Source organism: Aquarana catesbeiana, linkage group LG08, assembly GCF_042186555.1.
Source record: "Aquarana catesbeiana isolate 2022-GZ linkage group LG08, ASM4218655v1, whole genome shotgun sequence".
NCBI classification, from domain to species: Eukaryota; Metazoa; Chordata; class Amphibia; order Anura; family Ranidae; genus Aquarana; species Aquarana catesbeiana.
The window spans coordinates 36,428,345-36,453,647 of record NC_133331.1 but is presented as its reverse complement, the minus strand read 5'-3'; the positions used below and the strand labels follow the sequence as shown (position 1 = coordinate 36,453,647).

At 41.7% G+C, this 25,303-nt stretch overlaps 1 protein-coding gene across 6 annotated transcripts in view; it reads left to right on the top strand.

Annotated features, from left to right (window-relative positions):
- Positions 1–25,020, top strand: part of MGMT (O-6-methylguanine-DNA methyltransferase) — a 728,754-nt gene extending 703,734 nt beyond the window's left edge. For all 6 annotated transcript variants that reach the window (XM_073595727.1, XM_073595728.1, XM_073595731.1 and 3 more), the window contains one exon: positions 24,019–25,020. In XM_073595727.1, the coding sequence (XP_073451828.1) occupies positions 24,019–24,147 (129 nt within the window). In that variant the 3' untranslated portion in view covers positions 24,148–25,020. The remainder of the gene's footprint in view (positions 1–24,018) is intronic.
- Positions 25,021–25,303: the final 283 nt, after the last annotated feature.

Here is a 25,303-nt window from a genome sequence, read left to right as displayed (position 1 = left end):
GCTCCTGTCTAAATTGGCCCTAGTATGTGTATGTATGAATGTGAGTTAGGGACCTCAGATTGTAAGCTCCTTCAGGGCAAGGACCGATGTGAATGTACAATGTATATGTAAAGCGCTGTGTAAATTGACGGCACTATAAAGGTACCTGATAAAAAAAAAAAAATCTCAAACATGAAGACAGTGCTTCTAGTGATACAGAATACTAGAATCACACCTAAGGCCCCTTTCACACGATCGGACCGTTCAGGTCCGCCTGTCAGTTTTGACGGCGGACCTGAACGGGCGCTCCATGTTAGTCTATGGAGCGTCGGATGTCAGCGGAGACATGTCCGCTGACATCCGACCCCGTCCGATCCGCTAAAAGCAGACGTATGGCTCTACGTCCAGATCCGTCGCTGGCGGATCGGATTGGGTGAGATCTGACGAAAACGGACATGCTGTCCGTTTTCGTCCGATCCCTCCATAGGCAGCAGCGGCGCCTGACAAGCCCCTCCCCGCTCAGTGAGCAGAGAGGGACCTGTCATCTGCCGGCTCAGCGGAGATCAACGGACTGATCTCCCGCTGAGCCGGCGGACCGAGGCGGGCTCCGTAGAAACGGAGCCCGCCTCGTGTGAAAGGGGCCTAAGTGTTTAAAACAAATATGCTACCACTGATATCAAGGAGACCATAAATCAGTGTGCATTGTAATGGCTGGTGCAAAAGACATGTCAGTATGCATCGGTGTATATTTTTATGCAATTCTGTTGATTTTAATGGAAAACGCATGGGTATTAACCACTTCAGCTCCGGAAGGTTTGACCCCCTTTATGACCAGGCCATTTTTTTTGCTATGCGGCACTGCGCTACTTTAACTTATAATTTCACAGTCAGTTTAGCAGTGTTTGGGCTTTTCATTTCATTGGCCAGAATTTTAACCACTTGACCTCCGGAAGATTAACACCACCCCCTCCCCCTCCTTCCTGACCAGGCCATTTTTTTGTGATACGGCACTGCGTTACTTTAACTGACAGTTGCGCAGTCCTGCGGCGCTGTACCCAAACAAAATTTATATCATTTTTTTCACACAAATAGAGCCTTCTTTTGGTGGTATTTGATCATCTCTGGGTTTTTTAATTGTTTTATTATATAAACGAAAAAAGACAAGACAATTTAAAACAAAAGAACAATATTTTTTACTTTCTGCTATAAAACGTATCCCATAAAAAACAAATCAAATACCTTAATACATTTTGGCCAAAACAAATTCTGCTACATGTCTTTGGTAAAAAAAAAAATCCCAATAAGTGTATATTGATTGGTGTGCAAGAAAGTTATAGCGTCTACAAACTATAGGATATATACTGGAATTGTATGTATTTATTTTATACTAGTAATGTACTAATGGCGGTGATCAGCGACTTATAGCAAGATGGCAGGCAATTTGACAATTTGTGGGAACTGACTAACTGCCACTGACATCACTACAATGATCAGTGCTAATACTATACACTGTCACTGTACTAATGACAATGGGCAGGGGTTCACCTTTGTTCGCCTTTTTTTTTTTCTAAATTCCAGCTCCCCTATGTATCAATATAGCATTAATGTATTTTTTTTGCAAAAATATCAAAGCTTTCCATTAAATCTACAGACACTTACCTCATCCATGTTTCCAAACGTATCCATTACTTCTGCCTTACTTCCTGGTCAGGTTTTAGGTTATGACACAGGAAGGAGCTGTCCAGCTGACCTCATTAGCACACACCCTGCATCATCCACCCTCCTACCTACCCACCCATTCCCAGCTGCACGTTTTTTAAATGAAATGCAATCAATCAGTGATCACCCGTCTCACTAAAATCAGATTGCATAGTGTATGGCCACCTTTATACACCTAAAAATACTATTTGCGCTTTCAGTGCCATTAATTGTTAACAGCACACCAAACAGAGAAGCAAACACATATTTTGCCATGTGAAAAAAAAACGGGTGGCAAATGCTGCAAAATGCACAGTAAAAAACATGCAATACACAAAATGCCATAAGCCACACGTAGTGCAGCCAATTGAAATCAACAGGCTGCCCTATGCGTGTCAAAGGCAAAACGAACCACAAAATGTGCGCTGCCACTATGCTGGATGTGAATGGGGCCTAAAAGTGAAATTGGGGCGTTTACACAAGAACAAGGAGGCTCCATTCACATCTGTGTGTTTCCTTGCATTTCAGAAATGCTCTGCACCAAAAATCACAGTAAAAAAAAACGCATCTCCGCTCTAAAAAAAAGTTCTGAAGCTTCTTTGGGTCGATCGCTGTGTGCAGGGCAGTCCATTCAGGTGGATGGGCTGCCCTATGTGTGATAAGTGAAAATGCTCCAAAACCAACCCAACCCCCCAAGAGAAAAACAAAACGCATGTGGGAATGCGAGTTCCCGCTATGCAGAGATGTGAATGTGGCTTGACAGCTGAGTGTTTCTGTCCACTCCCTCCTATGTACTTGTATACAGATGGCCATACACTATACAATCTAATTTTATGTATTGTGTATTAAGAAAGGTGATCACTGATTGATTGCCTTTCATTTTAAAAACGTGCAGCTGGGAATGGGTGGGTAGGTAGGAGTGTGGATGATGCAGGGTGTGTGCTAATCAGGTCAGCTGGTCAACTCCTTCCTTTGTCACAACCTAAAGTCTGACCAGGAAGTAAGGCAGAAGTAATGGATACGTTTGGAGACATGGATGAGTACAAGTGAAGTAAGTCACTGTAGATTTCATGGAAACTTTTGATATTTTTGCAAAAAAAGTACATTAATGCTATATTGGTATATAGAGGAGCTGGAATTTGGGAAAAAAAGTATGTAAAGGTGAACTTTACAACAAGTGTCTATGTGTGTACTGTGTGCTGTTTTTACTGGGGATCTAATTGTCTTCATTACCTGCTTAGCAAATAACTAGATCCCCTCTCACTGAACAAAGCTCTGTGCTGTTTACACTCATAGAGCTGTGTTCAGTGAGACTCAGAGCCGATCTCCAGGTGCTGGTGGTCAATCACTGGCCTGGTGATCAGCATGTGTTGTGATGAATCACAGCACAGCCAGGTGGTCGTGCATGGTATTGCAGAATCATGTATGTATACACGATTCTGCGCAGCCGGCCTGACTCTCGCAGTGAATGTACAGTGTGTAGTCGGCAAGTGGTTAAAGAGAGAGTGTGACTCTAACAATTGATTTTATTGCAATTGTATAGAAGTCCCAAAATTATATATATAATAAAGTCCTTCGAATATATTTGAGAAATACTCTTGCTACCTGCAACTGTGTAGCCAGACAGCTATGTGCTTTTGGGCCATATTGGAGTCACATGGTCTGCTAATGCTGTTGTTATGCTTCCTTTATAGTAAAATTGATCCTACTTCATAGCCATTAAATCTGCACAGGGATGAGCTCATGTGTGTTCAGATAATCGCCAAAACCAAACTAAAATATACCACCAGGAATCTGTCACTGCAGACCGCCGGTCATAAGCGGCCGCAGCATTCCCTGCTACACATATACGTGCAGCCTGTAAACGTGCAGCTATGGGGTGGGGAATTCTTATGATAGGCAGTGTGCTATGGCAGGATAACGCATGTGGGTCAGACTATTCTCTGAACACACCTGAGCTTCTCCCGAATTCTGAGTAATCATACCTTGATTGCAACTCCACCTGCTGGTGAAATCTGGTATTGTGAGTTTCTAACCAAGCTTAAGAGCTGAAGTCAAATGATATAAAAAATTTGATTTTGAACAGTTATCGCTCATAGCCATATCTTATTAAAATAGCTATTGGAGTATTCTATACGGTCACAGAGTTTAGAACAATGAGTGACTGTAAACATCAGGACACCACAAGTTCTACTACTGGTTAGTGAAATAAGGGGACAACACATCATACTAAGGGGGAAATGGGGTGAGTATCTACATATGCACTAATCTGCATATTTGTAGCTGCACAGTTACAGTGCATCCAGAAAGTATTCACAGCGCTTCGCTTTTTCCACATTTTATGTTACAGCCTTATTCCAAAATGGATTAAATTAATTATTTTCCTCAACATTCTACAAACAATACCCCATAATGACAATGTGAAAGAAGTTTGTTTGAAATCTTTGCCCATTTATTAAAAAAAAAAATCACATGTACATAAGTATTCACAGCCTTTGCTCAATACTTTGTTGAAACACCTCAGGCCAAAGAGTTCAATCTTTGTTTCATCAGACCAGAGAATGTTATTTCTCATGGTTGTTCCGGTGCCTTTTAAGAAAAACAAAAGGAGAGGCGCGCCTCTAAGTAAAAGGTTTATTTCAATTGACAAGATAAAAAGTAGCCACTTACATATGAAAACACAACGGTGCTCTAGGCAGGTGGATGTGTATCAGAAGAGAGTGGTGTGGGGAGAGCCAGTTCCCAGGAATGTCCCAAATCCGTGCTGCAATACGGCGGGGAGCCGGGACTGAACACAGCCAGTCCTGCAGAGGAGAGAAGCAGCCAACCCGTGGAAGCAGCCTGTGACATCAGTGACTGTGAACAACACAACGCGTTTCTGAGCGTGCGCAAGATCCGTGAGGCGCATGCGCGTTTCTTTCTCAAGTGTAAAGATAGGGGAAAGGTGAAACACTATTTATAAGCGCCATCTGCTGACTGAAAAAGCTCACAACTGATTGAATAATCAGCAATGGGTGTTGTGTACCTCGGGCAATGAAGTATACTTAGGGAAATATGCGGTCTGTATATGTGTAAAGAGATATATATGTTTTACAGACAAAGTGTATTTGATAAATATATATATATTCTGTAATAAGTGCATAACATGCTTCAAAGGGTAACCATATATGAGAACCATAGCACAACCTTAGAGCATTTTATGCACTTATTTACACTTGAGAAAGGAGCGCGCATGCGCCTCACAGACCTTGCGCACGCTCAGAAACGCGTTGTGTTTTCACAGTCACTGACGTCACAGGCTGCTTCCACGGGTTGGCTGCTCCTCTCCTCTGCAGAACTGGCTGTGTTCCGTCCCGGCTCCCCGCCATATTGCAGCATGGATTTGGGACATTCCTGGGAACCGGCTCTCCCCACACCACTCTCTTCTGATACACATCCACCTGCCTAGAGCACCGTTGTGTTTTCATATGTAAGTGGTTACTTTTTATCTTGTCAATTGAAATAAACCTTTTACTTAGAGGCGCGCCTCTCCTTTTGTTTTTCTTTGATGGTTTCGAGCTGACTTCACTCCAGAGAAGAGCTGCCCTTCGTGAATAGCCCTATACTGTGCTGAATAAGAAATTCCCTCATCCGGTATCTTTCAACAATTTTTTTCTTCTATGGACTTTTCCTGAACTATGGACGTTTCCAGTGTTTGAAAGTTTTTATGTCTAGTATTAGTTATGGATTACCCGGATTAATTTAGCATTACTACACCATATAGGATTTCTTATTTAATTCACTGTATTTTGCTTCGTCAGTTCTAAGCGCCAATATCTTTTTATTTATGTTCAGGTGCCTTTTGGCAGACTCCAGGTGGGCTTTCATGTGCCTTTTACTGAGGAGAGGCTTCCGTCTGGCCACTCTACCATACAGGCCTGATTGGTGGAGTGCTGCAGAGATGGTCATTCTTCTGGAAGGTTCTCCTCTCTCCACAGAGAAACGCTGGAGCTCTGTTAGAGTGACCATCAAGTTCTTGGTCACCTTCCTAAGGCCCTTCTCCCCCGATTGCTGTTCATGCAGCCAGTGACATCACTGGCGCATACTCTCTGAAGGAACAGGCATCCGTGACATTCTTTCAGAGCCCTGTGCCGTGACCAGTGGCTCTTGCGCGCATGTGCGGGAGTGACATCATCGTGGCTCCGGCCAGTCACAGAGCCGGAGTCCGCGAACCTGGCAGCAAGATGGGTGAAGATGTAAGTGGCCTCCAGCAATTACATCACATCGCGAGAAGGCTTCCTTTTCAGGTAAGTTTCACATAATGTGCTAGTATGCGATACATACTAGCACATTATGCCTTTACGTTGCAGATAAGAAAAAAAAAAGTCCAGCGGTTTACAACCGCTTTAATCCTGAGTGTTATGGCAAAGGCTGTGAATACTCATGTACTTGTGATTTTCTTTTTAATAAAATTTGCAGAAATGTCAAACAAACTCTCACTCTCCACTTTGGAAGGCTGTAACATAACAAAATGTGGAAAAAGTAAAGCGCTGTAAATACTTTCCCTGTATATTGTCATTTAACCTTGAAGTCCTGTGTTAATTTCCGTTGAAGACAGTGGGGTTGATTTACTAAAGGAAAACAGGCTGTTCATTTTGCAAGGGAAATGCCCCTTAGCTTAGCAAATGTGGTGAAAATTAATTTAGCAAAGAATGCCAAACAATAAAAAAAAAAAGAATTTTGCATGCATGTGATTAGATGATAGAAGTCAGAAGAGCTGCATTTCGTTCCCTAAGGTAAGGGAGAGTTCTCTTGTAAAGTGAACAACATATTTGTCTTTAGTAAATCAACTCCAGTAACTGCATGAATGTTAACCAATGTACACGAGGCTTACCTTTAGGTGCCCTGTGTTTCTTACACACTCCAAAAGCATAGCAGTAACCCAAATAGCAAGGATAACTTGCCACAAATTTGTGGCAGTGTTGAGTTGTAAGTCTGTTAACTTGCTGCACATTTTCACTGGCAAGTTGTACACTTGCAGAGCACTTGAAGCACAAGTTCTAGTTGACACTTTTCCAATTTGTAGCAAATTTGCATGGCAAGTCTCTAGCAAGAACAAAGTTGCAGTGGTGAGCCTACAGCAAGAGCTTTGCAAGTCTACAGCATGAACATTCAGCCACAGTGACCTCCTGTGGTGGGATGACTATTCCACAACATAGGTGAACCAGAACTTGCAGTAGACTTGCAGGTTGTTTGCAAAGAAGGTTGATCTGGAGTCATGCAATGCAAATTTGCTGTAAATGTGTAACAAATTTGTGAAGCCTGGCAAGTCTAACAATAGCTTAGCAAGTCATTTTCAAACTTGCAGCACAATTGCTTGCTATCTAGGAAGCTTAATTGGTTTTCTCTCAACTTGGCCCTATTATGTGTCCATGTGAGCAGGTGTGGAAGGTGAACTATCCAATTTTAGGCCTTCAGTTTATGTACTAAGGTTGTCAAGTCTCCAGTGAATGGGGAAATAAAGTGCTCAAAAATGTCCCCAGTGTAGACCCAGACAGCAATGAAGACCCCAGCCGAGCACCTAACCCTTCCCTGCTCTACTGAAAACTGAAGTAAAGTTTTGGATGGAGTTGGGCTTTAAGTCCAGGAGACAGTTAATGCCTTTAAAGGTTTTAAAGCTGTGAAAACTTTCCACAATGATTGCTCTGAGACACACAAAGTCTTTTTTTTTTTTTTAAATCCTTTTTTCAGAATAGCTCCTTTGACAGAGAAAAAATATAACAAAACAGACTCATAAAGCAATAAATTTGAGTGCTGTAGAAATGTATAATTAAACGACATTAATCAAATCATTTTTTGATAAATAGAAGAGCGAGCACATGCCAGGTTTGAACGACCTGGGTGTGCGATTAATACCCGAGACGAGGCGACGGAATAAGAATTAGTTTTATTTGCATGTGATTTATGCTCTGATTTATGAAGCTGCACAATTCCATGTTGTTGTTGGAGTAAGATCTATTTGTGATAGTGTCGTGTACAATTGCAAAGGCTATATACCAGTTTGACATGATTTGCGAATGCATCGTACAGGCCAGAGAGTAATGTTTTGCTGAGCGAATTTGAATTGATTTGTGAGTATACTTAGTGTGAACGTTCTGCACTTTGCCAAGTCCTTTCACTGTTTTCAGGTTATAATATAGACTTTCATAGAAGATAAAGGAGAACTATAAGCAAACAGCTAAACACGGAGTTAAAAATGTCTATTTGTGAACTGTTCTTGGCAAGAAAGATTTGCAGTTCTGACCAACCGGTCTTGTGATTTACCTACTTCTGCCAGACAGAACAGCCATGTCTGTGATCTCTCCACTGCAGTTAAGCAATGCAACTTGTGTCACTAATCTGCCTCCCAGCCTGCTCTCAAGTGTAATACTCTCCTAATATTACACTTGACAATGCTGAGCAATGCAGTGGAACCCAATTGGCCCGCCTATCTCCAAGCCTTCTGAACAGGGAATTGCAGGAAGTTAGTTATTTTTACTAGTTGCATAATAATATTGTGCGGGCCTCTTTAAATTTTGGCTTCCATACTCTAAGTCACAGGGGTTACTAAAGCAAATAGGCTGCTTACTTTGCAGGGGATTTTTCCTTTAGCTTAGCAAATGTGAGGGAAATTAACATTGCAAAGAATACCCAATTGCCTGCAAGGAAAATGAAAAAACTGCACGTGATTAGATGATGGAAGACAGCAGAGCTTCACACCTTTCACAAAGTTAGGGAAAAATTCACTTGCAAGGTGAGCAGCCTTTTAATAAAGTACATGAACCCCGCCGACTCAAAATAGTCATGCAGCCAGTGAAGTCAGAACTCCTAATCTCCATATTCCGGGCAGTGACTTAGTGGTACTCACACCTTTGTGTTAACCACTTGCCGACCGCTGCACGCCGATATACGTCGGCACAATGGCAGCGGTGGGCAAATAGGCGTACCTGTACATCCCTTTTAAATGGTGGGGGTAGCGTGCGCGCCCACCGCGTACAGCGTGACCGTGCCCGCGGGACTCACTGACTCGATGTCCGCCGGTGTCCCGCAATCATGTCACGGAGCCACAGAATGGGGAGATGCCTAGGTGAACAAGCCATTTCCATGTTCTGCTTAGTGACATGACAGGGATCTACTGCTCTCTGTCATCAGGAGCAGTGATCGCTGTCATGTCAGTGGTAGCCCATCCCCCCCCACAGTTAGAACACCTCCCTAGGACACACTTAACCCCTTGATCACCCCCTAGTGTTTAACCCCTTCCCTGCCATTGTCATTTACACAGTAATCAGTGCATTTTTATAGCACTGATCGCTGTATAAATGACAATGGTCCCAAAATAGTGTCAAAAGTGTCCAATGTGTCCGCCATAATGTCGCAGCCACGATAAAAATCGCAGATCGCCGCCATTACTAATAAAAAAAATTAATAATAAAAATGCCATAAAACCATCCCCTATTTTGTAGGCGCTATAACTTTTGCGCAAACCAATCAATATTCGCTTATTGTAATTTTTTTTTCTAAAAATATGTATAAGAATACGTATCGGCCTAAATTATTGAGGAAAAGATTTGTTTTTTTATATATTTTTTGGGGATGTTTATTACAGGAAAAAGTAAAAAATATTGCTTTTTTTTTTTCAAAATTGTCGCTCTTTTTTTGTTTATAGCGCAAAAAATAAAAACCGCAAAGAGGATCAAATACCACCAAAAGAAAGCTTTATTTGTGGGAAAAAAAGGACGTCAATTTTGTTTTGGTGCAACGTCGCACGACCGCGCAATTGTCAGTTAAAGCGACGCAGTGCCGAATCACAAAATATGCTCTGGTCAGGAAGGGGGTAAAATCTTCCGGGGCCAGAATCGGTTAAAGGGATTGTAAAGGCAGAAGGTTTTTTCTTTATCTTAATGCATTCTATGCATTAAGATAAAAAAACCTTCTGTGTGCAGCAGTCCCCCTAACACACTTATCTGAGGTCCTTCTCTGTCCAGCAATGTCCATGAGTGTCTAGGCCGTCCGATATTCTCCTTCCTGATTGGCTGAGACTCAGCAGCAGTGCCATTGGCTCCTGATGCTGTCAATCGAAGTCAGCTAGCCAATCAGGGGAGAAAGGGAGCAGGGCCAGGTTCAGGGCTCTGTGTCTGAATGGACACAGGGAGCTGTGACTCAGCTCGGGTACCCCCATAGCAAGCTGCTTGCTGTGGGGGCACTGAACAGGAGGGAGGTGCCAGGATCACAGAAGAGGGACCCAAGAAGAGGAGAATCTGGGCTGCTCTGTGCACATTCACTGCAACAGATCGGGTATGTATAACATGTTTATTATTTTTATAGGAAAAAAATGAGCCTTTACAATCACTTTAGACAATACACTCGCACCACCTTTGAAGAATGTAAATATCGGCAGCTGCTGTCCCAAACCTTTTGGTTGTGCAAAACAAATATACAATCCACAAGAGAAATCCCTGTGCATAAACATCACTTGCTTGTGTAAATATTAGCAATATAAACTTCCTATAACTCTAACTCAAAAGATGGATTTTAAAATGAATACAAATAAGTGAAATAAGTCCAAATAGTGATGGTAAAGTGCTTAATCCCAAGAAGAGCGAGTGACATCCGATGTATGAATTCTCTTAGTGTACAGGTTTGTACAGTACACCCTGTGAAGTTCGCAGTGAATGGAAATCACTATGCATAAACCCAATCGTCATATGGAAAAATGAAGTGAAGGTCCCCACTCACCAGATGCTGTTGACCCAAATTGCCTTATGACAAAAGAGTCAAATATCGCTTATGATGGTCGCCGTGACCAGGATGAAGCCTCCGATCGATCTCCATTATCCTCGCTTCACAGTGGTTCCAGGGGTAGGATTCAGTGGAAGTAAAAAAGAAGAGCAAAACTTCTCATAGCGTAAAAATGTATGTGGTTATTTATTAAAACCTCCGTAATAGGCTAACATACAAAAATGTTGCAAAAATGTTAAAATTCCAACAATGCAGGCATCCGCACTGTGTGGTGGAAGCAAGAGTCCGCTCGGCATCAGCGTGCATTCCACCTATACTCAATATTGCGCACTGTGCATTCCAACTTGGCGCGTTTCGTCATCAACATGATGTTTTCAGAAGCAAGCACTGTTTATGCACAGGAATTTCTCTTGTGAATTGTATATTTGTACACCTTGGCATTTTTGTGTCTTTTTATTTAAGATATATTGATTATTAAAATCAATGGAAACACATGTCAGCATGTATCCACATGTGTTGCAATGAATTTTACATTGCACATCAACATGCATTTAAATGTATGGAACCATCGACTGCAAATCAAAATGCATCAGACAAAAAAAAAAAAACAGCACCAAAAACACAAAGGTATGGATCCAGACATTAAATATTCTGGCCAATGGATCAGCATAGCATCCAGGCAAATGGCATTTTCAGAAGCAGAGGGAACAGTGCCAGCCTGTATAATATTCTCAGTACAGGTTTGCCCTGACCACTTAACCTACAGACTGGCCCAAAAGAAAATAAAATCTGATTGTTCCCTCCCCTTCTCCATCTTCCCCAGCATACGCAGGATATGGTGTAGTTTTTATTTTGTCTGGGGAAGGCTGGTGTTCTTAAAGAAAGAAACACCTTAATTCACAATCCTGCAGCAGCCACTCCCTTTTATGGAATGTGGGCAGGCCCTCCACATCATCATGCACCTCCTCCTTCCCCCGCCGCTGGGCCATTCAGGGAGCGCAGTGCACTTCGCGCATGCACAGCAGGGAACTGGCTGTGAAGCCACAAGGCTTCACTGCCAGTCTCCCTCACAGGCAATGGCAGCAGCAACACCCTAGAGCCAATGGAAAGATCGGCTGGGGTGCCGACATTGCTGGATTCCAGGACAGGTAAGTGTCCTAATAATAAAAGTCAGCAGCTACAGTATTTTGCTGGTGTGGGTGGAACTCAGCTTTGAGTCACACAAGAGAGCTTCATGGCGGGTAAGATGTTCTTTTCTCCAAATAATAGTGTGACTTGTGTCCAAGAGTTTGGTTAAATTAAACTTTGAATATTGATGGTAGATGGTCTCCAGTGCCTTGAGGATCCCATCAGGTAGAACTCTTTACCCAGCAGGAAGACTTTGTTCTCTAAATGCTGGTAGGCTAAATTGCTGTTCCTGACTCCTGACCATCCTTGATTTGGGTTCTCCTGCTACATTATTCATGATGTAAATAGCTTTGTTACCTTATGAGGTTGAGTGAAGCCTCAGTGTTATGGTCACTGTGCGTGGTGGACGTAGAACCATTGTGTAGAAGCCTTGCTGTTAGAATCCCCAAGATTAAGAAGAAGCCATCCAGCATATCCCTAAATCAGAATCAGCACTTTTAGGTGATTAGACCCTTTAACTTTTTTTTTTTTTTTTATAAAAATGGAAAAAAAAAAGTAAATGCACGGATGAGGTTAAATAAATTGAGCTGCAGGATGAAGATCATTCTATAACAACACAAGGCATGTTGTAACCGATCCTTTCACTGCATTTTCTTTTCTTTTTTTTCGTTTTGTGGTTTATTATTTCTCCATATCTTATCATCCACTTGGAGGGTGATATACTCCCAACTGACCAATGTAAGTACCTTAAGTAAATGCAGAAAAACTTTTTTTTTTTTTGGAAACTCCATACTCCTATTTAGCATTTTTAATAAAAGTATAATGTGGAGATAACTGTAGAATTGTTTTTGTTGTAACAAACTCATGTCATTAAGGAATAAAAATTAGTCATTAGTCAAGATGAGAAGCAAAACTGGAAATTTGTACCTGAACTTAGTCAAGCTTTTACATATTGTTTTTGTTGTTATAAAACCCTCACATCTATTATACCATTATTATTTTTTTTTAAACTGTGAGGTTTGTAAAAGGATATTTTTGGTAATTAAAAATGATAGTTTATCCTGTATCACATTTAGTATTCTTTATCATGTAAAATTCATTGAATTAAAGCTGATTTTTGTTCTGGTTCAAATATTTGCAGGTGGGTTTTGTACATAGTATTTGCAAGCATGAGATCTGTAAGAAAACATTCATAGTTCGGTGTTTTGCAACTTTTTTTAGAGATGCTAAAATTTTATGCTGTTGACTATAGTGTTACTGTTGCATTTTGGATATCAACTTCTTTTCTTATTCCTTTTTATTATAATTTGTTATTAGTATTTAAAAATATTTTTGAATGAAGGCAGTGTGTGTATGTACTTTATGTATGTATACATACATATAGTATTTATTGTATATAAAGTTTTTGCTTGCAGTTCTATAAACATTTTATTTTTTAACTTTGCTGATTCCTTTGACCACCGAACGCCTGTCTCTTAAAATACATTATGAAGATTTATCCTGCTAGTGCCTCACCTATTTCTCTAGTAATATTGAACAGGTGGTCATAATTTGCAGGTTTTACAAGGGAATCATAGGTGCGGCGCTGGATTCTTTGTTATATTCCATAGGAGGTCCAGGCACCAGATGGTGTCATTTAGGGGAGGGTGGGCAAAATCACTGGTTGCCTTAAGTGTGAAAAAAGGTATCAGTTGTAGAGTTGGGATTTTCTGTTGGCTGTTCGGTTTCTGACTTAATACCATTTGGAAAAAGTCCTAGTTTTTTTTTTTTCTTTTTTTTTTGTCAGTTATTTTATTTCTTTGGTTTTATTGAGAAGATACTAAAAGTAAAATTATTGACCTTGTGAAAGATAATAAAATAGTATGGATTTTAAATCGACCTGATGCATAAAAAGAAAGACATAGACTTTTTTTACAACTTCTCTTGTAACACATCAGTTACTTAGTTGATAGAGAGCTTTAAAGGGTTTTATTTATGTTTCAAGATAAAACAGTTATTTTCTGAAGAAAAATGGCAGTATAAAATCGCGCAAACCTAACCGAAAATATTTAAATTCATATTGTTTAAGCCAAAAAGAGTCCTTTCTATAGAATGCATTTTTATATGCATATTATTTTAGTTGGCATGATTTTATTAGCAACGCTAATTAATTGGGACACACTCTCTCAAGTTAGGCAGAACTATTGCTGCCTCCTTATTTTAAATAAACCAGGCCATTCTTTGTTGTGTTTATAGTAATCCTGGGTAACTGTTTTTATTGTTTGTGTTTAAAAAAAAAAAAATATATAGGGTAAAAAAAAAAAAAAAGAGTGAAATTATAGCTTTGGGGCTAACATTTTAAATCCTTACTCAGGCCCATTTTTAAACTGCTGATCATGCCTCACTAATAATACTAAAAAATTATAATAAAACAAACAGTCAAAATGCTAATTTTTTTTTTCGTTTGTATAGTAAATAGAACTACAAATCTTTGTCTTTAGTTCCTTTTCAAGGCTGATCATTGCTCAGCTCTGAGTGTAATAGAGGCTCATATGATTTAGCCACGGTGCGAACAAGCCCTGCGACTTGATCTCAGAGTTTCTTTGTTTGACATCTGGTGTTAGCTGAATAACTCCCAGCTCATTAATTACAAATAATACAAAATTCGTTAGGCTTAATTACCTTTAAATATTATGTTTCTCCCCTGTTATTGCCTTTCATTGGCACAGTTGTTTTTGCTTAAGTTGGTGAGAGTGGACACCTATTTTGCCTACCCTCTGACCTCTATTGTGTACCTTGTTAACGTCTTTTGTTGTACAAGCTGAGATATGATATATATTATTGACTTGTAAGCCTTAATGTCAGCTTTTTGTGGATTTAGTACAAATACAGGAGCTTAAGAATTAACTAAATAAGAAAGACAGCAAAATAAGTCTGAAGGAGGAGGCAGATTTTTTTTGAGTGACAAACCTGCAAGGACAAATAATGCAAGTGTGAAGAACTGAGTAAAGTAGGAAGATGATGAGTGATCACAGCCTTAGCAATGCAACTGAAAGCAGGAGCAAGGACCAGCAAAAAATGGCAGGGTGAGACATTTATTAGAGAAAAAAAAGATTGCAGGCTGAAATAATTCAAGCTCCACCTATATGGATCAGACTTTAACCTCCCTGGCGGTTTTCCTGAGTGTGGCTCGGGGTTAAATTTCAGCACCATTAGCGGTAACCCCGAGCCACACTTGGGATTGCATTGCAGGATCCTGGTGCGGTATACTTACCTTGTCCCCAGGATCCTGCGATGTCCCCCCGCTGTGTCCTTGGTCTCTGTCCTCTGCCCGATGCCTCTGTGCCAGGCTCCCTTCCCTGCGAGCGTCGCAACGCATGGGGGCGGAGCCCGGCAGCAAATTCAAAAAATTGAAAATCATAATACATACAGTACACTGTAATCTTACAGATTACATTACTGTATGAAATTATTTCACCTTCCTTTTGTCCCTAGTACTTTGTCCAATGCCCTGCATGCAGTTTTATATGATATACTGTTCTTTCTACCTGGAAACTGGAGATTGTCCATAGCAACCAAAAAGTGTCTATTTACGTCAAAAGTGGTTTTAGACCAGCTAGAAATAGTAAATTAGAACACTTGCAGTATTGAGCGACACTGAATCGTGGGGAAATTAATTTTATTATTATTATATTATTCTTTTTTATAATTATTTATATTTATGTATTATATTATAATTTATAATTTTGTGTTTCAAACTGTAGCATACCCGGGATATCTACTAGACTCTTGTTTGGACAGACTTAAGTGCGTTATTGCTAAGAATTACAGGCCTACAATATAAAACGCCAAATTTCTATGCAAAATAATTGTACCGCTTTGAGACGCATAATCATACCGCCAGGGAGGCTACAGGCTCAATATGGGAAACCACACAAATAAATTCCATAAAACATAAGTTTATTCAGAAAAAGTTTTTAAATACATAGTTAAAAAAAAGTGCATAAGCTGCCTCCGCAAGATCCAGATGTTGACACAATCAAAGTAATATGCCCCGCTATAGCTACCGGAAATGATCAATAATTTGTATATACAGCAAATTACGGTTGTACACATGAAATTCTGTATATTTCCAGTAGTCAGGTCAATGTTTTGCCGTTTCAAGGCTTCCTCAGGACTCACACTGCTAATAGTAGGGCAGCACTATATATACTGTAAGAAAATAAACAAAAATCAATAGCACAGCATATTATATATAAAGCAATAGTGTTACTCTATATGTAAAATGTTCACATCAATGTGGTGCATCAGGGGGCGCCCATCAACAATGTCTGGGGGAGGGCACAGGGGGACCAAAACCAACCGCCGCGAGGCAGAGCGCTGCCAGGGAAGTGCAGAGATCTAAAATATAGCATAGGGTCACTGAGTAATCATATAGGGGTGTGGTCTCCCATATTGAGCCTTTAAAGCCCGATCTATATAGGCGGACCTTGAATTATTTCAGCCTGGGATTTTTTATTTTTTTTCTCAGCTATACTACAGATGTGGCTAAGTGAAGTCAAATCTGTTTTTCCTTCCTAAGACATTTATAAGTGTTTGGATCAGGAAATGCCTTGATGAGGAGAAGGTTAAAGTACCCCGGTACAATATGGCTCACTTAAAGCTTCAGGCAAACTGTTAATGCACAACTGAACTACACAAATATGTGAACTCTGACACCCGCCAAAGGATTTATAATTCTGCAAGCCAGTCCTGTGATTTAAAGCACCCTGTTACTGTGAATAGCCAGGTCCTGGACCTCTCTGCAAACTGCAATACAGTCCAGCCATTTAGCCTAGTCTAAGACCTACCTCAGCTTGTGATTGGACAATGGTGATTGGCCCCCTTCCTGTCAACATTGTGTACAGGGGAAACCAATAGAACTCTGGTTGGCTGAAAGTGCTGGCCTTCCATGTCCTTGTCTGAATGCTGTTGTGCAGATGATTGGAGAAGAACGATATATTGACATATGCAGGGTCTCACACCTTCTCCATGTAAAAAATCGTTTTTTGAAAAAGTATAAATTAAGGTTTTTTTAAAAAAAATCTGCGTGAATTTCAGCTTTAGAGATGTTTAATGTTTCATTATAAAAACAACATAGTTAATTTTGGTTATAGTTTAAGGGGAATCTATCACCAACAAGACAAATGGAGAAATTGTCTAATGCAGTGGTCATCAACCCTGTCCTCAGGGCCCACTAACAGGCCAGGTTTTATGTATTACCTTGGGGAGATGCAGACTAGAATACTGCAATCACTGAGCAGCAAATGATATCACCTGTGATGTATTTCAGTTATCTTGCAAACCTGGCCTGTTAGTGGGCCCTGAGGACAGGAGTTGATGACCACTGGTCTAATGCACTCTATATTTATTTTCACTTTGCCACTTCGTTCGTCCCCTGCTCACATGAGCTACAATTCAGCAAAATCAGTGCCTATAAAAAAATTAGCATTCATCACAATTATAAACCCCTCCACATATAACTTTTATTTAGTGTATTATACATAAAAGTTCTACTAACTTCATCCAAGCATGTGCGAACAAAACATACAGTTTTTTTGTTTTTTTTCCCTTGCTCATGATTGCCTTTAGTAAATCAACCCCAAAACCTCTCCAAAAGAGGGAAGTTTCAGCCCATTCTTGCCCCATCAGCACCACCCAAAGCAACAAACTTGGACTGACAAATCAAAGAAACCAGAACAGTGAACAGTGACCGCATCTAGTGTGCTTGAAAAGATTATCGAAGGTGTCTCTTTGGTTGCTTATATTGCTTCACTGTCCATTTCCTTGATGTTCTGTGGTTGATTTACTAAAGACAATAGACTGTGCAAGTGCAGCTGCTCCAGAGCTTAATAAATGAGGCAAAGCTTCACTTTGCAAAGAGTACCCAATCACGTGCAAGGGAAATAAGAAAAAAAACTTTGCTTGCACATGATTGGATGATGGAAGTCAACAGAGCATCTGCTGAGTTACTAAGCTCTGGAGCAACTGCACTTTGCAACGTACACCGTCTATTTGCCTTTAGTAAATTAACCCCTCTGTGCACATTACCAAGTGGGCAGTTTTGGCACTTTTTTGTTGTTTTAACCTAGCATGGTATCAGTTGGCTTTCCCCTTTAAGCAAATTCCTACTAGTAACAAATGATATCAGATAAAATAGTTTTGAGTTATCATTACTGTGTACCGTGTTGTCCCATGAATTGCTGCTGAACCCCATGGGGGTTTGCTGCCTCTGTGTTGCACTATTTGATTTATGATGTTCTCGTCGTGTTCAGTGTAACTGTTTGGGGAGTGCGTGGTACATACCTAATGAAGGGGTTAATCAAGTTATGTGATGCAGCTGATTATTGTAAGCCCTGTCTACATTCATCGGAGCCTTGGCTGCTCTCAGGGGTCTAACTGGGTGCATAGAACTTCTATACCACATCATCAAACGCATTTACAGAAGAGAATTTAGTTAGTGAATCACGTTGGTTGTACCATATGCTGCAGGTAACTCATCACTTATGTTGTGAAAATAATTGGGTTAACACATAGTATTCATTAGCTTAAATTCAGAGCATCATAAATGCATGCCACAGTACTGCGTTCTTCATCAGTTGTGGATCTAAGTAGTGGTGTACTTTTGCTTTTCACCACAAGGCCGTATATGGGTTTTCCTTTCCTGTAGTGAAACCAAAAATTACTTGAAGTTGATCTTGAATTCCGATCATTCTCACAAAAACTGCAGCCAATGACTTGGCAACCCCCGACACTCAAAGCCTCTTTTGTCGGCACTCGACGCCTCTTTTGCCGGCACTCAACTTCCTCCCCATCAGCAGAGCAGCACAGGGAAGTGTCAGTGAGACACTAATGCATTCCAGTTTCAGAGTCCCCCATGCCGCACCTGCACCGGGTGAGGAGGCACTGTGCCCCCACATATTGTAAAAGATAGAAAACATTGTTTGGTTCTATAACTTTGCTGTAGCTGCGATAGTCAGCTTTTGTGGTGGGGAAGAGACTGGGTGCAGTTCTGCTGGGGGGGGGGGGCAGTCCCTGTTTCCATGAGGAGGAGGAGGACTGTCATCGCCCACTGCTAAAGCCAATCACAGTCCTGCTAGCCCCGTCCACCATCTGGAGGAAGATGACTCGCTTGGTTGCCATCTCAGAAAGACGGGATTACACTGTGATTGAGAAAACCCCAATCAGGTGACAGTTTATTGAATTACTGTTGAGCTTCTGGCAACTTTGTTGAAATTAATCCTGAACCTCTGCGTCACTTGCTACTGAACCCCTCTGCACTCTGTGTCCCTTTTAAGCCACAGCCAGTATTCAGCGCAATGAAAACCACACCCAACCTTTGCTGCGGCGCAGAGCGCTGCATTTTTTCTCAGCTGCGGGGGCCCAACATATGATCCTGCACACAGGTCCACTGCTTTCAGAAAATGCCTCTGACCTGAGCTCATCATTGCGCATCCATTCCAGATGCTTGTATGTGACATCACATAAATCACATACATCTCATACATCACATACATCACATACAAGCACGTGGGCTGGATGCGAGAGTTGGATCAGCAGGATGAGTGTGCCAGGACAGGTAGATGTGTCATCTCTGCTTCCTTTCACCACTCTGCATATCACGCATATCATAGATGAGAAAAGGGTACATCGGTGAGGCAGAGGAGCAGGAGGGTACAGTGGCGGGGAAAATGAGCAGAAGGGGTTCAGAGGTGGGACAGAAGAGCAGGTACAGCGGTGGGGCAGATGTTCACGGAGTTACAGTGGTGGAAAAGATGAGAAGAGGCTTCAGCGGTGGGACAGAAGAGCAGGGGGCTACAGTGATAGGGCAGATGAGCAGGGGGGTTCAGTGTTGGGGTAGATAAGAAGGGGGTTCAGTGGTGGGACAGAAAAGCAGGGGGGTAGAGCAGTGGGGCAGATGTGAAAGAGGGTGTATTGGTGGGACAGATGAGCAGGGGGAACAGAGGTGAGGCAGAAGAGCAGGGGGAACAGTGGTGAGACAGATGTCCAGGAGGTACAGTGATGGGGCAGATGAGCAGATGGGTTCAGTGTTAGGACAGATGAGAAGGTGATTCAGTAGTGAGACAGAAGAGCATGGGGATACATCGGTGGAGCAGATGTACGGGGAGGTACATTGATGGGGCAGTTGAGCAGTGGGGTTACAGTGTTGAAACAGATTTGCAGGGGGGGCAGTGATCTGAGGTGTGAAGTTGCATGAATTGGGGCTGATCTGAGGCGTGAGTGCAGGATGGTAATTTCTCACTACTACTCAAGTAGTTTACAGCATTTACTTTGTAAAAAATGATTTCCGTGAATGAGATTGTGAAGTTGACATTTTTTTTTGTTATAAAATCATCACTCTCCATGTCTTTGAAAATATTTTTCGGCACATTGCGCTCAAAAGGTTGCCTACCCCTGTGTTAGATATTGCCACGTCATGTTATCATTATCCACAGTTGAAGGTACACAGTTGCAGCATTGCACGATTTAATACGGAGCCCACAGCTGACAAAAGAGGGATAGTTTTAGCAATGTGTGATCATCAATGGGAAGTAAACTTGGATTGTATGGGGCGGTGCAACTGAAAATCAGTCTAGGATTAGTCTTGAACTTTGGAAGAGTCAGATTTTATTAGTTGTTCTTGGACTTCAACAATTTATTGCAAATCTGCCAATTGGGAAATCTCAGATATAATTTATGAGGTCTTAGTTGGGTTCCTGACCCAGAAAGGACACATTTTGTTATAATTCAAATCACCATAAATGAGCATTGAATAAACAAACATCTTAAAATGCATTATGCCATTGTAATCTACTGTGCATTGTTATTAGATTATCATATTCCAAGTAACACATAAATAAGAACACTAGTAAGCATGGTTTGTGTCCAAAGTAAAAGTAGTAGTTCAGCTATTCTTGCAATTCACACTTATTCAGGAAAAGCACCTCTTTTTACTGCATCACTTTGCTGCTCATATATTTTGGGTGATGAGCAGGATATAGGTAAAGGACCTGTTCACACCCATGTAAGTGTATTATTGCATGTTTAACATATACCAATGTGAGGTTAACATGCATTTTCATGCACTTCATTTACATGGGCCCTTCAGTGAGGGGGAACTTGCTAAGATTTACCAATTCAGAATCTGGAGCAGCTGTGCATGGCAACCAATCCTCTTCTAGCTTTCATTTTCAAAGCTGAAAGCCTAACTCCAGGTTTTGTGTTAATAGTTCTCAACAAAATGGTGACTGTGTACACTGACTTCCTGTTGCATAAATATGAATGTGATGGGTAAAAGATGGCTTGGGCTCCTGTTCTCTCCACCTGTAGAGAATGCCCTAAATGCGTTTTGTCCTTTTCAGAAAGGGGTGAAATGCATCTGAGAAGTTCTCTACAGGTGAACAGGACCCGAAGCCATCTTTTACCCATCTCATTCACATTTATGCAATAGGAGGAAGTCAGTGTCTGTGTGTGGACAGTCACCATTTTGATGAAGTCTACTAGAGCATGACAAGCTGATCCTGTTTTGCACCAGCCTGTTCACATGTTGATCTGACTGACACAGGTTCGGGGTAGCAGTAGACCAGTACTATTTTCATTGCTTTGGACTTTAAAGTATAATAAAGGCAAAACTTTTTTGTTTTTGTTTTGGATAGATTGGAGGGGATTAGAATACCTGTTATGTTTTATTGCTGTCTCTGCCCCCATTAAGGAGATTCCCCCTCTCGATTTGTCCTGTTTACTATTATCATTGAAAGTTTTGTGTTGTCCCCAGGAAAGTAATAGAGGAGAAATTTTCCAATGAGGGCACTAGTTGGGGTGACCTGGAGGTCCCTAAGAAATTCCCTTTATTTGCAGGGATTTCCTCTCACTTCCTGTTTGGCTATGGGACAGGAAGTGTTAGGAAATCGCCGCAATGGGACACATATGGCCTCCCTTACTGTATTCAAAATGAAAAGAAGTTTTGCTTATAGTTCTACTTTAAATAGTTTGTTTGAGCCAAGCTGGCCCAAATGAACTATTTCCTTTATTATTAGATGCACCTGCAGTCTGTGCTGTACTAATGTTGTCACGTGCCTGGCTGTGTAGTGTGGCTGATGTGCTGAATCACAAAATTGACTGAATGGAATAATGAATACTTCAGAACTGAAATTGTAAACAAGTATGTATTTCTACATGAATGTTACATTATATTTTATAGCTTTACTGTGCCTGTACAACCATTAGCACAAGGACCAGTTTGAATTTTCAAATATCTTTTGCAAGCTTTGGCTAGTCTGTGCACTTGATACCTATGTTTGGGTTATGGGAGAGCTGTGCATGGTTTCCTCGACCTTAAAAAAAGGGACTATTGCTTCACATTTTCTGCTCATACGGTCCAGTCTGCTCAGTTTAGACCAGTGGTCTCCAAACTGCGGCCCTGGGGCCAGATGTGGCCCTTTGCTTGCCTCTATCCGGCCCTTGGGGCAAAATTTCATCCACAACTGACACCAAGGATGGGGCACTATTCCTCCCACTGACATCAAGGATGGGGTACTATTCCTCCCACTGACACCAAGGATGGAGCGCTATTCCTCCCACTGACACCAAGGATGGAGCACTATTCCTTCCACTGACACCAAGGGTGGAGTGCTATTCTTTCCACTGACACCAAGGATAGGCCACTATTCCTCCCACTGACACAGAGGATGGAGCGCTATACCTCCCACTGATACCAAGGGTGGAGCGCTATTCCTCCCACTGACACCAAGGATTCAGCACTATTCCTCCCACTGATACCAAGGATGGAGCACTATTGCATCCACTGACACCAAGGGTGGAGCGCTATTCCTCCCACTGACACCAAGGATGGAGTGCTATTCTTTCCACTGACACCAAGGATGGAGTATTATTCCTTTCACTGACACCAAGGATGGAGCACTATTCCTTCTACTGACACCAAGAATGGAGCGCTATTCCTTCCACTGACTCCAAGAGTGGAGCGCTATTCCTCTCACTGACACCAAGTATGGGGCACCATTCCTCCCACTGACACCAGGGATGGAGCGCTATTCCTCCCACTGACACCAAGGATGGAGCGCTATTCCTTCCACTGACACCAAGAATGGAGCGCTATTCCTTCCACTGACCCCAAGGATGGAGCGCTATTCCTTCCACTGACACCAAGGATGGAGCGCTCTTCCTCCCACTGACACCAAGGTGTAACAACACCCAAGTATGAAAGGGGTTAAAGCTGTTTAAGACATTCCATTTCCAAACACAAAGGCAGCTACCGAACACTCCAATCAGTCAAACAAGAAACCCATACGAATAATTATCCCCCGAGTACGAGACAAGGCTCTGTATTGAGGGTCAAGCAGGAATTAATTTCTAGTGAAAGGCATACAGGTCTTATAAACAGTAAAAATAGGAGGTGTATACCTCCTGCTCATATTACTCTGAAAATACACCTGTGACCAGAAACCTAATTTACATGAGCTCATTAACTAATCCTTTAGACAGCCTAGGTGACTCAGAGACATGACCTTTAGGACAGACTTCACCGACTATACAATACACATTATCATACATCTCAACACAGAACTCCTTCATACAATTGCAGGGTTAATTAGCACAATGAGTGAAAGACTCTTAGAAACTGTGACAAGTCATACTAAACTAATTTACATTATAGCAGGCAACAGACAGGTGGCTGGAGTTGATGACATCCTTACAGTATGTGTCCCAACAGTATGAATCAGTCACTATTTCTAATATGGCATATCCAGGGTCCCCAGAGTCTGTGTGTCTCGGGGGACATGGACCTGAATCTAAAGTAACACCACCTCAAGGGTCCCCAGACATACAGCTCACAAAGAGCACCACTCCCCCAAATGCCAGGGCCCATAATCGGTAGGCAAGAGGCACCTCCAAAAGCCTCTATCCCGGCTAGGTCTGTCACACAAGGATGGAGCGCTATTCCTCCCACTGACACCAAGGATGGAGCGCTATTCCTCCCACTGACACCAAGGATGGAGAGCTATTCCTCCCACTGACACCAAGGATGGAGTGCTATTCCTCCCACTGACACCAAGGATGGAGCACTATTCCTCCCACTGACACCAAGGATCGAGCACTATTCCTCCCACTGACACCAGGGACGGGGTTCTATTCCTCCCACTGACATTAAGGATGGAGCACTATTCCTCCCACTGACACCAGGGACGGGGTTCTATTCCTCCCACCGATATCAATAGGGCACTATTCCTTCCACTAAAACCAATGATGGGGCATTGTTTACTCCCGCTGGCCACAATCCAGCCCCCATAAAATCTGAAGGACAGTAAACCTTCCCTTTGTTTAGAAAGTTTGGAGACCTCTAGTTTGGACAACAATATAACGGTTTATGGCTGACATCGCTCTCACATGTATTTTCTATATTTTTGTGTTTTCTCCCAGGTGCCACTTATCATACCCTGCCACCGAGTGATTTGCAGCGACGGCAAAATTGGCAACTACAGCGGCGGCAAGAGGAATCACGTGAAGCTCTGGTTATTGTCGCATGAGAAAAACGTGAAGGAAACGTGAAGGAAACATGAAAACGTTTTTTTTGGGTTCTTCACATCAAGTTGTACCGCAGCCAAAACACATAACAGCATTATAGGTTTGCACGTTAGAGTAAAATTCAGCAAAAATGGTAAATATTTGATTGACATATCATTATAATACAGCATGAGAAGCGGCAGCGCTATATTAGAAAGGCTTGCATACCTCCTAAGGGATGCAGCTAGTGTGCTGGGTCTTGTTTTTACATTTTTTTACAGGAGAATGAATACAGCAGACTGCTCCTGTCGGGCTTGTAGTTTGCTCCCATCCTCAGTCCTGTTTTGTTCCATTTTTAATGCCCAAAAAAATGTAAGGAAAAGAGAGGGAGGGGCGTGGCAAATCCGAGGTCCAACTACCCCTCCACAGAAGCATCTGGCTTATAGAAGAGGTACGGGGTAGCTTTGCGTGCTGCTAAAGTCAAAATAAAACACAGCAGACGCATACACACACCTCCCTGTCACTGCTGGCTTTGTACTGAGATCCTGTACCTCTGCCAAGCTTGATGCCCAGCATTCCCACCTAATCTTTGATGTCTCCGCTTCCAGAACAATGTTTCACATATGTCATTGTCACAAATACACAGGAAAAAAAATATATTGCAACATTTTTTAAAGGAAACTCCATTGTGATGTCTGTTAAGATATTTTTCACTGCCTTTTATATCTTAAATAGTTGTTGAAAAGATACAAATAACAGTTTTCTTATTTTTGTATGCTGACTTCCTTTGTAGTTTTCTGTGTTTTCATGCCAGTAATAATAAAATTACATACGACAAGGGTATTAGGTTACTAAAAATGGTGATTGTTAGCTGTGCTTTGCTTTTTCAAAGAATAAATTTGGCTGCTGTGTTTCATATTTATTGTGGCGTGCGTTTTATGCCTTGTCCCTGTTTATTAAGCACACATATATCTATAACAGTATACCTTGATAGAAGTACTCAAATGCTGAATGTCCTACTTGGAATGCAGTCTTCAAGAGTTTAACCACTTCAGCCCCGGAAGGATTTGCCCCCTTAAGGACGAGGCCATTTTTTAGTATACGGCACGGCGTCGCTTTAACCGTTTCAGCCCCGGAAGACTTTACCTCCTTCCTGGGGGAATGCATAACTTTAAGGTACCTATACAGTGCCCACCCAGTA